This window comes from Sphaeroforma arctica (genome assembly GCF_001186125.1).
Source record: "Sphaeroforma arctica JP610 unplaced genomic scaffold supercont1.642, whole genome shotgun sequence".
Taxonomy (NCBI): Eukaryota; class Ichthyosporea; order Ichthyophonida; genus Sphaeroforma; species Sphaeroforma arctica.
The window spans coordinates 27,932-43,100 of record NW_014039916.1 but is presented as its reverse complement, the minus strand read 5'-3'; the positions used below and the strand labels follow the sequence as shown (position 1 = coordinate 43,100).

Below are 15,169 nucleotides of genomic sequence, written 5' to 3'. Positions count from 1 at the left end.
ATTTATATATATATATATATATATATATATATATATATATATATAGTATATATATATATATATATATAATAATATATATATATATATATATATATATATAGTATATATATATATATATACTACACACACACACACACATATATATATATATATGTGTGTGTATGTACGAGTGCTACAAACTGTTGACACTGGAAATCTCGTGAATGCTTATTTAGGTGTGCATATGAGCATACATGTACATACATGCGTATATGTGCATGGTGCACGTCATTCTGCTGCTCGTTGTATGTGGGCTCAACACATTTCGTGCGAACAGCACATCCTTTACTTCCTACTGAAAAGGAATGTACCACCAGTCCACCATTCCCTGGACATAGGTCTAGGTGCATTTACTATCTATCCTTCTATGAATCCCAATCCTTTGCCCTAAACTACAAGATTATTTGGTTTTAGAATTGAGTGCGAACTCTAACGATCCCTTTACCCCCCAAGACATACCAATTCTTCACCCTAAACTACAAGACTATTTGGTTTTAGGATTGGGTGCGGACTAACGATCCCCCCACCCTCCAAGACATCCCAATTCTTCGCCCTAAAGTACAAAACTATTTGATTCTAGGATTGGGTGCGGACTCTATTGATCCCCCCACCCCCCAAGACATCCCAATTCTTCGACCTAAACTACAAGATTATTTGGTTGTAGGATTAGGTGCGGACTCTAATGATCCCCCCACCCCCCAAGACATCTGAATTATTCGCCCTAAAGTCCAACTAGTAGTTTGCGGTGCGCGTCGGTATCTCCTAGTGCCAGTTTGAGGGGCTTACTCACGCTTTACATGATTGGATTGTTCTCAGATATGACGAAGGTACAGTTGCACCCGTCAACAAAGCTGTTCTGTGAGCAGACCGAGCAGTTTTCCCAAGACGTTTGTGCACTTGATGGAATGGAGGTACGTAATACAACCGACGCTTGTTATTTTACAGTACCAGACATCGGAATTGATTCTGTACGGATAGCTATATGTACTTACGGATTGAGAACACTTGTATGTGTTGGTATGCGTTTATATTGTAATGCCATCTACAGAGGTGCAAACGGATGCTTTGATCTCTATATGTGGTATGGAAATATTTCGTAAGATACTGTATTTAATATCCAAAGTTTATAGATGCACTCCAATGCTCAATTGCTGCAGTTATCCCCATACACTAATTGCACCGCTAATTGGACCAGCTGAGTGTGGACTATGCGCACGTACATGCCTATAAGTTGTATGGGTAGGCTACTATCTAACTTGTACATACGTACGTACGTACACACAGATCAACCGCTTCCTTGTGCATGTGCATGCCTAAAAATTGTCTGGGTAGGCTACTATCTAACTTGTACATACGTACGTACGTACACACAGATCAACCGCTTCCTTGTGCATGTACATGCCTATAAGTTGTATGGGTAGGCTACTGTTTAACTTGTACATACGTACGTACGCACACACAGATCGACCGCTTTCTTGTGGAGTGTGTGTGCTCGCTACTGGAGAGTCAAGTGACGCGACTGACTTCCACGGTCAATGCCACGGACAAAACCAAAGTCCAGGACTTAGACCAGGACCTCCAGTTTGTGGTCAACAAGTACTACGACTCCATCCGTACTACCGTGGTGGTAGGTGCTGCGTGTGCGTGGGTGTTGCCCCTGTCCTTGTTTATACTCCCGTTGTCTGTGCGTGTGCGTGTGCGTGTGCGTGGTCCAGCTGTGTGTTGTGTCCCTTATGTCTACTTAGCCGGGAGAGTTCTCTGTGTCTGGCATTGGCTGGTCACTTTGTGAGTAGAGATCCCGGCACACATGCGAATGATTGGTGGGATGGTACTCACCCGTGTTTAGAGTTGTGCTCCTCTAGGCTTGTGGGGAATGCATATGTATCGAATTTGTACACGTATGTGAATATCATTAGACACGCGCATATATATTAGTCATCTGACAGTTAAGTGTGTATTTTTATCATGTGCTTGCAGAACTATGCGTTTGCATTTGCCGGTTGGGCTGCTTGTGAGCTTCGAATGCCTGTAGCCCGTGAATATAGCAACTTAACCCTGTTTTGGTTGTGCTTTGAGCGAAACGAGCTGTATCTTTTATTTTTGATATCTCCACCTCAGCCGCAGAGCCATGTTACAAGTCTCACAGTATAATACAACCTACATATCCGTATTTACGTTTTCATCGGCGTTCTTCTGCTCAATAAACGGCACGTTCCTGTCCACGTGCCCTTGCTCGTTGATAATTCTCTCCCTGGACCAAACTGCAGAACAAATATCCGGCTGCCCGGAATATTTTTCGTCTGCAAAAGGTCAGCCTGCTGCGGGTTGTAGAGGAGAAGCGAGAGCAACGTATAGCCATGGCACAAGCACCCAAGCTGCCACCGAAAGGCGTTGCACCCAAAGTCCCGCCCAAAGAGAATGGAAACTCACCCCGGTCGCCCAGGTCACCAAGATCACCAAGATCACCAAGATCGCCGAAATCGCCTTCGTTAACGGTACCCAAATCCCCAACAACATTAGCGATTCCTCAGTAATTATATAAAAACATAGCGATTCCTCAGTGAGTAACGACGAGTAGGAGTGAAACTTAATCCCGTCGTGTGTATTACTTGTTGGAAGCGAACTCACCAGTCATTATGCCTGGCAATTTTCACACACATGACATAAGTCCATGTCCTTCTCTGAAGGAAAAGGAAATACACATAGCCTCGGAAGGCTCTGAAATATACCACTTCCTGGCCCTGGTGGACTCGGGCTTCTGAAGATGTGAAAATCTGAAGGTTTTAGAGCGTTGTTTTTTGAATCGTGGGGGTTGGGCCAGTTGGCGCAGTAGCAGTACTCCCGTAAGACCCAAATGGCCGAATCTGTTTAAACTATGTACCTGAATCACGGTTTCACGCTACTGTAGTAGTCGGGAACCAAGCGCTTCCTCATATGCCTCTAAATTGAACAGGTTTATATGGCAGTGTGGCTTCCTCGGCAAAATATATTTAGCTATAGATATTTCTAATAAAACAACTTTGGCAAACATAAATACCGAAAAGCTCGGATTGGTTCTGGATTTTGAACAAAATGATGTGACACACAGCCAAGACTCTTTTATCCATTCAAAAAAAAACACACAATAAAAGTGTCGACTACCCTCTGTATCGGAGTGTGGACTCTGGAGTCTGGAGTCTGGCTTTTCCAAATCCCCAGCAGTCGCCACTCCCCAGTCCCCACCGCTCACAACTCCCACTCTCACAGTCGCCACTCCCCAGTTCCACCGCTCACGGCTCACACTCTCACAGTCGCCACTCCCCAGTTCCACCGCTCACGGCTCACACTCTCACAGTCGCCAGTCTCCAGTCTCAACTGTCCACGCGAGTCTTCAGACTCCAGAGTCTGACAGAGGTGAAGAAATGAGATGGTGGTAATGATTTTAAAACACACATAATAAATATAGACAAGAGCCAGGGAGCAGGCCAGTTTTGCACCCTGACCTTCCTAATAGTAAAATGCTGTTTAAACAGTAGTTAGGAATTAAATAATAAAGAGTAAAATACAAAAATAAGATGGTTCACGACAATGGTATTTATTTTTCAAAGTTGAGCTGATATCAGTCTTTTTCGAAGGAATTTATTTTCATAATGCAGTATGTAATAAATTTCCAAAAAAAATAATTCTGTGCTGCCATTGACTAATTGTGATTGGAGTGCTCTCTCTGGGGTTACTGTGGCAACGTCCTGTGCCCTGTGGTTTTTCAAAAAAATAAAAACAACTTTCTTTTGTTGTTATGTCGGACTGTGGGCGTGCATACCTTGGTTCTCGGTAAACTACTTGTAATATCTATTCCTATATTAGTACAGTGACCTCCCTCAACACCTACTAGCAATCATATCCGCTCTGTCGAGATATTGCATTGAGTACTACATAACTCTGCTTTTCGCTCGAGACGAGCTAGAAAATTTAACAGAGGCTTTGGCGTGAGCTGTATCGCGATCGTCGGACGACGCATGCGTGACATACTTATCATTCTAGCGATCAGGACTGATTCTGAATACAATGCACAAACTGTTCTTTTTTCCGCTAATCCTTGGGAGCGTTGCAGTTAATGCCCAAGATCCTCCGGCCGACTTCAATAACCCTCCCAATTGCATCGGATCAAGTATGCAGTTACTATAGGCTGGGATAGTGGTTATATACATTCTGGTCATTTTTGTGTGGGTTTTGTGAGTATATTGATTCTCCCGCCTTTATAAAGTAAATAAAATGCCTGTATACCTTAACCTGACTTGACTGTAATGTCTTCACATAATTTATAACTTTGTATGTGCGCGTAGAAGTCAAAAACATTATTGAAGCATCAAGCATCTGAGTACGTGAACTCGAAAAATATACGCGTAAATCAACAGTAAGTAATGTAGGCATGATTACAGCAGGTGTGGTATTGTCGGTAGCATTGTGATTGTTAGAAGCACACACTTGGCATGATATGTAGCTGTGCAAGTATTAAACTATGTACACGGGCAATTTTGGATACACTTTTGCGCATACTGCGAACTTGATGAAATTTACGTTATAAAACAAATCGCATGATACTTTGGATATATAAAAGTGTAGGTCCAATCGTAACTAGGTTAAAATGGGACAGTGACAGGAAACATGACCATGTCAGAACTCAATTGTCAATGCGAATGCGTATTCTGCGAATGTTTGTTTCATAAGACACAATAGAAACCGTCCTAATTTGGAACATACACAGGAGCATAAGTATACAACAAAGGAGGGCTATTTCGCAGCTTCAAAACAGCGATGATTACTGTACTGATACTTTAATTATCTGGAGAGTGAAAAGCCAGTCCCAATCGTGGACATCTGTAGCAAACGTTGTAAAGTACATACATATTCATGCATGTCAAAAACAGTTTGAATAGTACGATTTATGCGTTGCTATGTTTACGAATTTTTGCCTCACCAGTCGATAGCAACCCTATCACTGTTTAACTGCTCATATCGAGGTACAAGAAAACGATCAATCCCTCAGATTCTTTGAACAATCAGTCCTTTTGCTTGTCCCGATGACGGGTCATTCAAAGCGCAGATTACTATCTATATGCGTACAATTCCTTCGGTCACTGCGAAAGCTTTCTGAAGCACAATCGATGCTTTCTTAATACATTGTAATATAACCTTTCAATGTTCTGGTTTGTATGCAGGACCCGACGGAGCACCTCAGAGGTGCTATAACCAGCGAGGGAATGTCAACATCACAGTGCTCAACCAGAAGTGCACAAACGGACAACTTTTGTCCACCGAGTACAGGACAACAATGTTAGTAGTTTTCGTCGCGTGCACGAGCTTGCTATTAATAGTGCAGTGACCCTGTGCAATGTATTATTAAGTTCTGAGTTGGAGAGGCATTTGAGATTACTATAGAGCTTCAGATTTCGAATCTGGTTTCCACTGTTACGCTTGATAGCAGTTCCAGCAATCAAACAAATATAGTTTTGACATTCAAAGCAGTTCAATCGAACACGGTAGCCAGATAACCTACGATAAAGTGGTAAGTTCTGGTGTACCGTGGAGTGGTATGTTCTGTGTGTACCGTGGGTGTCTTGAACTAGTCATCTCGAGTGATAGTCTGAGGCTACATACGCGCGGGTCTACTGTTGATTGAGCAATGTATAGAATACGGCCAGAAGAATTAAACTCATTATTTTTGGACTGAATTTTATGTACTCTCAGTTGTCATTGCTGTATGTGATCTTGCTGGCCAAATTTACCCATCTAAGTGGATTGCAAAACTTAGTTAAAATAGCGGGCAGTGGTCATACATCCGATGTGTATTCTTGATGGTATGCACTGCTCATTTCTATTTATAACATTTTCATACCACAATGTATGGGATTCGTGCGATATTCGTGCTTGATAGGGCTTCATCATATATATGTATATGTCATGCTAATAGTGGCGCGCCCCACACCATCTAAAATATTAACATACACATTCACAGGTCTACCTACAAACCCTATGAATATGCACGCATGGCCTACGAATTCTTATTACTAAGCCGAGCAATTTCCCACCCACCCCAACGCACACATATAAGACCAGAAACACAACTCAAAGTGGCGACTTTCAAACTTATGCTATGAACACCGTCCACATTTGAATGTAAATTGCAGGAGGCCATTAACTTAAGTCAAGACTGTTCACGATGCAATGGCAATGGAAAGATTCTGCACCAAGAAATCTACCGCCTACACCCTGTCTCTACCGCCTACACCCGACGGCAACATTACCACGATAGAAGTGGTACGTTTCGACACTTCGAAGTTACTAATGATTGACATTGAATTCGCACAAACACACACAAAAATATACACCAGTACTTACATGTAAGGATAGAAGGGTACACACACACAAAAGGTTACACATGATATATATATATATATATATATATATATATGTGTGTATACATATCAATATATGTACCTATCTATATCTGTATCTGTATCTGTATATATATATATGTGTGTGTATTGTTATATATATATATATATAAATATACATATACATATATATATATTTATATATATAGCGTACTATGAACCTAGATTTATGTAGAAAAACCGTGTAGTGCAGTATTCTTATCATTGAGTGTAGTGTGATATTTGTTGGGCGCATAGGTGTTGTTAAATCACTTGAGGTTTACAATACGGTTTGTCGTTCAGGGTTCTTGTTATAGATGTTTCCTCAAAAGTTCTAGGTAGACAATGAACTCTTGTGTGGTACGTTGTATTGTACTTCACTTTCTATTTCACAACATATGTTGCCCTATATATCATACGCATTAAAATTATGTGAATCACACAGGTGAATTAAAATATATACAAGCATACACAGCAGGCGTCACATGCCAATGCAAAACGCGATAGTACAGAATGGTTCATATTAGCACCGTATCAGTATCAGCGTGGTGTATTACACAGTGATATGCTACAACACGGAGAGCGAGGCTTGTCTCCATAGCACTCACAATCCACGTGCATAATATGTATCAGAATGTACGAAACATAGTATGAAGGGTATTAAAACCATTTGCCTTACTAGGTACAAACCCTTAAATATCCCACTATTAGCATGAGCTCATCAGCACGCATCACCCCATGCCTATCCCCTACACACAGTCGACCCTTGCCCCGTAGACTGCGTTGCATCCAGCTAGTTCAATTGGGGGGATTGCAGGTAAGCCCGTTGCCTAGCAACCATGCCACATGTCGCACTTCATTTGCATGCCACAGAAAATCACACAATTGGCCGGTGAGATATTCCAGCCAAACAGCGTATATGGCACAAGCACAGACGGGTGCAGCAGAACCCTAAAAACCCCTTAAAACCCTAGAACCCAACATTATGTTGATGGCATATGCGCATGCAGTACGTTATCTTGATCCCCGTCATCACGTGGTTATTTCACTAACCCGTTCTCCCATGTCTGCCCCACATAATCTGCTCTCTGGGGTGTATGAGTTGGTTGAACCTGCAACATTGACTACTACAACACACCTGTACACGCACTGCATGCACCCCTTTGCTAGTCTCCCTGGTCTTACATTAACCAGTTCATCTGGGCATTTGGGTCTGATATAATGCTAGACGGTGTCTGAGTACCAATTGCTACTATCAGACCAGTCAACCACTTTATATGCTTGCACCTCTCTGCAGTGTCACATGTGGGAACAACGGAAATGCCGTGCGGTCAAGGCAAGGCTATCACATCGGGTGCCATGTGCCTCTATCGAAGGTTACTACATGCCCCAGGTTCTGTGTCTGCTGTATCTAGGCTACTACATATCCCTCAGGAGACACCCCTTCGGCCACCCCTTTCCCCGTAGAATCTTTAAAGGAGGACAGAGAAAGGGAACAGTTTGGGGGGTATATGTCATGCTATTGATGGTATCACCGGTACATGTATTCTTCTTATGTACAGTGATATCACCTAGAGCACGTGCGTTCTTCCACGGCAGACAGATCATATCGTAGATCCCTATAGGAAAAAGGGTCGAATGGATTTCCCATGTCGCTGTTGTGTGCGTGTCCTCACTCGTGGGAGTATCTGCTTTGGGCTGAGAGGCTTGGGATTATAAGCAATCAGTTGCAATCGCGGAACTACGTGATTCGGCATATCCCGCATGCGTAAGATTGCGGTAGTACAGTCTATGTATATATATATATAGAGTCTGAAACCATTCGGTCAGAGGTACTATCGCTTGTGTGGATATGCTATCCCCATGCCTTCAGTATGTCTTCAGTCCACACTCCAACAAGTGCAGTTCGGTCCTTAACTGGTGCAATCAATGCACGCGCCTGTTCAGTGTAGTGAACTCAACAATTCTCATCAAATGGCATTTTTTCACATGACTCATCCCCATTCTATAAATAGATCGATCGATGTGCCGGCTATTAATGGGGGCAGTTGTCCCGATGTTCTCCTTGAGTCACAGCCCTGCCATGGCCCGGTACATTATCGCTTGTGCATGAACGTATATGCGGATTTGTCCGATTTGTCGGATGATATGTTTTTCTTCTCGCATACAACTTCTCGACTGTCATATAAGTCGTAGATATATGGGTTTGTTCTCCCTATACTATATGCCCTGCAAGCGCATCGGTAGCATGTGATCATCTACTATGTATGTCTGTTCGACCGCTATGTATATTGTACTTCCATCTCCGACTGACTTTTCGATATGACTAGTGAAGAGCCAGTCACGATACTGGTAAATACACGGTATCAGTTTCTACTATTAACCACCCGACATGTTGGAGTAGAGTTTCAAATATGTATACGTATCTGTGGCTCGATCGCGCCACATCACATAGCTCAAATACCCTGCGGGCGACTTCAGAACCCATTCGTCGTATTTCCGCTCACAACCGCCGTATAAATGGTCGTGTCCGCAGATTTGTCAGACGCCATGCGTGGTCAGCGACTGGTCTGACTACAGTCCGTGCCCTGTGATCTGTGGCCCAGCAAGTGCAGCCGTGGAGATCTCTACCCGCACCATCATAGCCCAGCCCAGTATGTGTGCGTTCGGGTGCGCGACTGAAAGAATTAGTCAGTCTATGTATGCAGTGTTGTCCGAATTGCAATAGTGAAGAAATGAACTTTGTGTATTTCAGTTGTGTGTATGCGTTTAGTATAGAGGTATATTGCCTTAACGAGTGTGTGTTCGCTATGTGTTTGTATTTCAGCTGTGTGAATGAAAACCAGCTATGTGTTTACTTTGTGTTTACATATTTATGACGTACTACTGCCAGCACATAGACGTTGTTCCAATGGTATTGAGTCTTTCCTGTGATACTATCCATCCCTAGTTATCCTGATGTCTCTCGAAGATTCATTCTTCCGCTTTGTTTACTTATAGGCTCGCATCATACATTCAAACACCTATGTGTATATTTTCCATCCAAATGCTTTTTCAAGAAAATAGGTCAGCTTTATACCCTCACTCCTTCATATTCCTCACCCTTTCTCCGCTGCTATGCTTGGGGCGTATGTTCACTACGCATCACACTCCCCAACAACCCTCACACTGGGTGCGTCTGTGGTCACTTGTGCCAGCCCGTGTCATCGACACAGTATGCTTATATCTCATACCTGTTTCCTCAGCCGGGAATGTCACTGATCCAGCGTATCTGTGCCCGCCACCCGAGGACCTGGTGCGCACCACACCGTGTGTGGATGTGGAGGTGCGTTTATATGCGGATCTGAACAGTACATATACTTACAGATAAATGAGTACACGTGTACAATCGACTGCACAACTGCTTACCTATATTCCCTATGATTGGTTGTGGTTGTGTGGTATCACTGCTCTATACTTCTGCTGCGATATTCGGACCAGCCACGGAGATAAGGCTCACAGGTATATTCACCAACAAGCCTTAGTCCACGCCTCAATCCGTATTCCTAGCCAAACAGCGGTTTTATTTCATTAGCCGATTTCCTTGGATTCACTGGGCACTCAACGTTGTACCATTTGACCCATAGACGTGATACTGCCTCACTTAACATTCTTTCGTCTCATCGCCGAATGTTACACCCAACCATCTGTCCTGCTTTTACTATGTAGACTGATATATATATATATATATTGATTGTATATATTGTATATGTATGTATGTATATTACATATATATATATGCAGTGTGGGTTGAGTGGGCTGAGTGGGGCGTCGGTTCGCGCTTATCGGGAAAAATTAAACCCAACATCATACCTGCAGGCCCCTGTGGTTAGTACCACACCTTCCAAGCCCTACAATTAATGTCCAAGTCTCCCCCTTACTAAGCCTATGTATTCCCTCTCCACAGCTGTGCCCCGTAGACTGCATGTTCGGTGTCTGGACTGAGTGGGGTGCGTGTTCGCAGTTTTTGGGTGAGAGTGGGCAGCAGACGCGGTCGCGGTCCATTGTGCAGTCGGCCGTTGCTGGAGGCGCCGCGTGTATGGGCGACATTGTGGAGCAGCGGGTGTGCAATGAGCTTGTGACGCAGGGTATGTGTTCGTGGTACTGGACAATTAAACAGTTGTAGTGATTGGGTGATACCTCTTAGCGTGTGTGGGCGACATTGTGGAGCAGCGGGTGTGCAATGAGCTTGTGACGCAAGGTATGTGTTCGTGGTACTGGACAATTAAACAGGTGTAGTGATTGGTAGTTCATTGGTATGCGGGCGAGTGGATGAGCGTCTGTCCAATAAGTTTCAGCCTAGGGCTATGTGTTCATAAAAATATGCAATCAAACAGATGTAGTGACTGATAGTTTAAAGAACGTATGGATAAGTGGATGGTCGCGTGTGTAGTACCTTCCTGACTCGGAGTATGTATCTGTGGTAGTAGACAATTAGGCAGGCGTAGCAATAGTTATTGGTGAGCTGATAAAAAACCAAGTTGTGGACGGTAGAGTGGGTGTAGGGGGTGGGTGTGTGTGCTTTGGGAGGATTCCCACATATGTGCATGTTTAAAATTTTTGTACTAAGTTACAGTGATCACTGGTGAACACACTTCTGAGTATAGTGCGGGTGTATAGCACTCCACACGTGCTCGTGATGAGGCGCACTCCGACTGAGGTTATCTGTACCGGTCCATACTGTTTTAATCTATAAATGGGATTAATATGAAACTATGAATAGAACAACAGTTTGTGCACACCTCTGAGCATATTGTCACAATAATTTACAAGTATGTTCCAGTACAGTTGTTTGTGCTTGTTGTGTGCATGACTCCAAAAGTGTGCACCCGAGGCAAAGTTCTGGACTGGCGGGACGAGTACAGAGGTCAGACTATAGTCCACTTCTCTCCCTCTCGTTGTGGTCTATAGGAATAGTGTGAAAGTGAACAGAGAAAAGAGCTGGTGGTATTAATTTCTGTATCAATTTGTCATTCAATTTATCCATTACAGTGGCCAATTTTACGTGCACCGACTTCTTGAAGAAAAATGTCTGCCCTAAGAAGTGGGCGCCATTCCCTAATCCCGGTATGCTGAGCTCCATGGAATGTTGCAAGTGTGCTACCACCCACCACACACACACACACAACAGCTATTGTCATTAATTATGCACACCTAACAAATAATGACATCACTTGTACCACTCTGTGATACGCACTTACTCTGTCTGGTTGTATTTCGCCGTGATGAGTTGGCGGGCTATCGTGCAGCTGTTTGTTTTGTGTTTGTGTTTGTGTGCACATGTAGTGTTCTTCCTTCCGATGCACCACTGTGCTGTGGTGGTGCTGTCGCTGTCGCTGTCGTATTACCTCCACCTGCGCTGTTGTATTAAATTGCGGGGCGAACCCACCAGTACCAGAGATTAGCTGTAGATGTTTAAGTCCAGGTCAGTTCAGTGTCTTAGATTCCTGGATTGCTATGCACATATGGAATCGCATGTTTCAAACCGTTTGTATATATGGTTTTTAGGGTATAGGGTTTTCCTTTTTATTATATTTCAATTCATTTCGTTTTATTTCAATTTATTCTATTTTGTTCTATTTCATTCCAATTCATATTATTTATTTCATTTGAATACGACGTGTGCACTGTCTGCAGGACGCATCCAGTGTAACGGGCCCTGCGTAGAGAAGACCTGTTGCCAGGTGTGTGTGTATGTACCCGTGTGCCCGTGTGCATGTGGATTGTTTATTTGAATCGGTCCATGCATGTGCTTGTATGTATTCCTCATTCGTTTTTGCCTTGTTCTCATTTCATACGGATATCTTTGTGTACCCTCTCTCATTATACCTCTTGCTTGCTAGCATCTGAGCACGCACTCACATACATACACACCTACACAAGCGTAGCTCATCCCCGAAGTCCCAACGCATTGTCAAACCGGTACCAACCACCCCGAATCGGGATGCGCCCAGAAACTGGTGCAGGCTTCACCCCAAATTCCGGTTAACTTCAAGAACGTTTCCATTCCAGACCCCTTTGGAAACGTCACCGATCCAACGGTATGTATTTGCATGAGTGCGTGTAGCTGAAAAGTGCATACAACCGTGAAGAGTTGATATTAAGCGGGAGGGTGCGTGTTTAGAGCGTTAATTGGATCTGCGAGGTTGTACTAGCCCGCGGATCCATCCGTTGAGGATATGGCAACTTCAAGATATATACGTTTATATGTATGTGAAAAAGTGTTTTTGTGGTATCGATATGTGTGGTAAAGAAGTGTGCGTAACGTATATGTATATCACTCATGCTTGCGTATAGACGGCACTAAGCGATTGTCGGAGGTTTAGGCTGTTGGCAAGTTTATCGTCGAAGTAAGTAAATATTACACCACATATGCGATGGCCTGCATATGTGTTTGTAAATACGTATCAACGGGTTAGAATGTGTACCACCATGGTCTGCATAGGTGTGTACAAAAACATATCAACGGGTCACAAAACGTGCCACGATGGTCTGCATATCTGTATGTAAATACTTACGCTGTATTGTGCCCTAGTATCGGTACGACTGGGGTGCTCATATGTATGGACGGAACCTAACTTTGTCTTCCTAAGGCCAGACATACTGGTTGTAGAAGGAGTGTACTTCTAGCCCAAGAAGCCTGGGAAGTGCAATCTTTTGCACTTTTATCTCTGATAATGGATGTACGTGATTGTATTGATAGAATGCCTGGTATTCTATTTAATGCCAGGAAACAAGTGAAGCCCTAGTATAGATCCCCAAGCCATTTGCTACAGCTCATATGAATCTGTACCGATTGCAAGTAGTCTCGATATAGCACATCACATCGCCCGCACTTACACTTTCTAAAGGAGAGTACCTGCATTGGGGCGCACACTGCAGCCTTCAACACACCTGAGTCACTACATACAGGTTACCTACAAGTCTGTCTGTCTCGGTAAATGCGCTCATTGCCAGTTCAGAAACATAGGCAGCTATCACTACCATTGTAATCGCCCATTCGGTGTAATGTACTGATCCGCTTTGTATGTGCGAACAACCGTTTCCAACAGCTACTCCTGGGTTGTCAGCCGCAAACGTCCTACTGCCTGGGCTTGGGTATGTTCGGTCTACAAGCATATATAACAGCATCTTGGTACCGTATATACACCGACATCTTTCTACCCTCGCAAACCTATTATGATTACGTATGTAGGTATATACATTGACAGCCTCGCAAGCGTGTTTTGGGATGCATGTGCACGTATGCAGACACGCTAAGCTCGCTACATTCTTTGCAGTGGGCCAACCGCCATTCCTTTTCCTGATTTCTTTTTTGAATGCGTGCCCAATATATTGTCCCAATACTGTCGTGAGTACTATGTGCGCTGTCAATCTTTGCACAGTGACGGAGTCTTTGACAGCTGACCCGTTCATCCCTTCACTGAAACTCTGTACTACGTTTGTCATCTGCCTATTCTGCCACAGACGGATATGTCACAGTGGGGATGCAGCACATCTTCTCGAGCAATGTGGTGCTGTACTTCTGCGAGCCCACCCTTGCTACTCAGGTGTGTGCTTGTGGATGTTCACGCCCCTTGTCTTTTGACATTGATATACATTCAAATCCAGATCGGATTGTATGTATGCATGTTCAGATTTCTTGCTTTTTGACATAGAAATGATATGCATTCTAATCCCATGTATCCAGATGAGATTATATGTATGTGTAGCAATGTATAAGTCCCATAAGCGCTCGCACGTGCACCTGTATGATATGTCTGTGAAGCAGTCCGCAACAGCACACACATGCAGACACACCCACCGAAGATCCGTATATCTTCAGCACTGATACCACCTGAATGCGATGGTAGCGTAGTTCGTTCAGAGTATGTGACCACTGTGACAACTACACTCAAAATCTCGCCTGTAGACACAATACCAGCGGTAGCCCGAGCGGCAACCCCTATTTCCTTTAAGTCACTGCTGACTTGAATGTACTTTGACTTTATATACAACCAGTCTACCGACATCTCGGCGTACACAAAGGCCTTCGATCTGTACATTGGCAGTGACGCGTCTGAGCTGTTTTATGTCAACAACTATCTCTTGTCCAACAGCATGCTGTGGAATACAGGTACGTGCACGCGCAGCAGGAAACGCACCCCACGCATCAGTCTATGTGTATGTTTGAAGTAGACGGCTTGGGTGTACGCAGAAGGTAATCTTGGTTCTGGTCTGAAAGGGGTTGTTGCATTCCCAGCACGGTTTGTACGAGGAAGCATTTGAGAACCAGTTTTAATACGCATAGAACACGCTGCAGAAGGCTTGATAAGCCCATGTATGTGTCTGGACTTAGGCTTGAGGGTGCTTCCTTAAGCTTGATAATCATGTATTTGCGTTCCTAATTCTTTCCTAATATCTGATTTTTAAATCCTTACTGATTTCAAATTCAGGACTGGAGAATGTTTTGTACCAAAACATCGTGATTCCGTCCGATGGTTGTTACAAATATATCAAAGTTTGCGATAAATCCCCACTGGAGTTGCAGCCATTCCCCACTTATCACGACGGTATGCTATTTACTGAATTGTCCCATGGATGTATACATGTATGTAATATACCGGTATACGTATATATACATATATATATATATATATCTATATTTATATATATATATATATATATATATATATATA

General features: G+C 43.5%; 2 protein-coding genes across 2 annotated transcripts in view; both read left to right on the top strand.

Moving 5' to 3' along the window:
* The window catches only part of SARC_07798 (hypothetical protein), a gene marked incomplete at both ends in the record, with an annotated part of 12,701 nt that extends 10,128 nt beyond the window's left edge, over nucleotides 1–2,573 (top strand). The window contains 3 exons of the mRNA XM_014298254.1: nucleotides 856–950; nucleotides 1,502–1,666; nucleotides 2,307–2,573. Of these exons, the coding sequence (XP_014153729.1) occupies nucleotides 856–950; nucleotides 1,502–1,666; nucleotides 2,307–2,573 (527 nt within the window). The remainder of the gene's footprint in view (nucleotides 1–855; nucleotides 951–1,501; nucleotides 1,667–2,306) is intronic.
* A 6,201-nt stretch (nucleotides 2,574–8,774) lies between these two features.
* SARC_07797 (hypothetical protein) overlaps nucleotides 8,775–15,169 on the top strand; it is a gene marked incomplete at both ends in the record, with an annotated part of 9,702 nt that continues 3,307 nt past the window's right edge. The window contains 11 exons of the mRNA XM_014298253.1: nucleotides 8,775–8,804; nucleotides 8,989–9,106; nucleotides 9,698–9,777; nucleotides 10,399–10,579; nucleotides 11,484–11,558; nucleotides 12,129–12,175; nucleotides 12,380–12,532; nucleotides 13,544–13,589; nucleotides 13,959–14,041; nucleotides 14,493–14,607; nucleotides 14,927–15,043. Of these exons, the coding sequence (XP_014153728.1) occupies nucleotides 8,775–8,804; nucleotides 8,989–9,106; nucleotides 9,698–9,777; nucleotides 10,399–10,579; nucleotides 11,484–11,558; nucleotides 12,129–12,175; nucleotides 12,380–12,532; nucleotides 13,544–13,589; nucleotides 13,959–14,041; nucleotides 14,493–14,607; nucleotides 14,927–15,043 (1,045 nt within the window). The remainder of the gene's footprint in view (nucleotides 8,805–8,988; nucleotides 9,107–9,697; nucleotides 9,778–10,398; nucleotides 10,580–11,483; nucleotides 11,559–12,128; nucleotides 12,176–12,379; nucleotides 12,533–13,543; nucleotides 13,590–13,958; nucleotides 14,042–14,492; nucleotides 14,608–14,926; nucleotides 15,044–15,169) is intronic.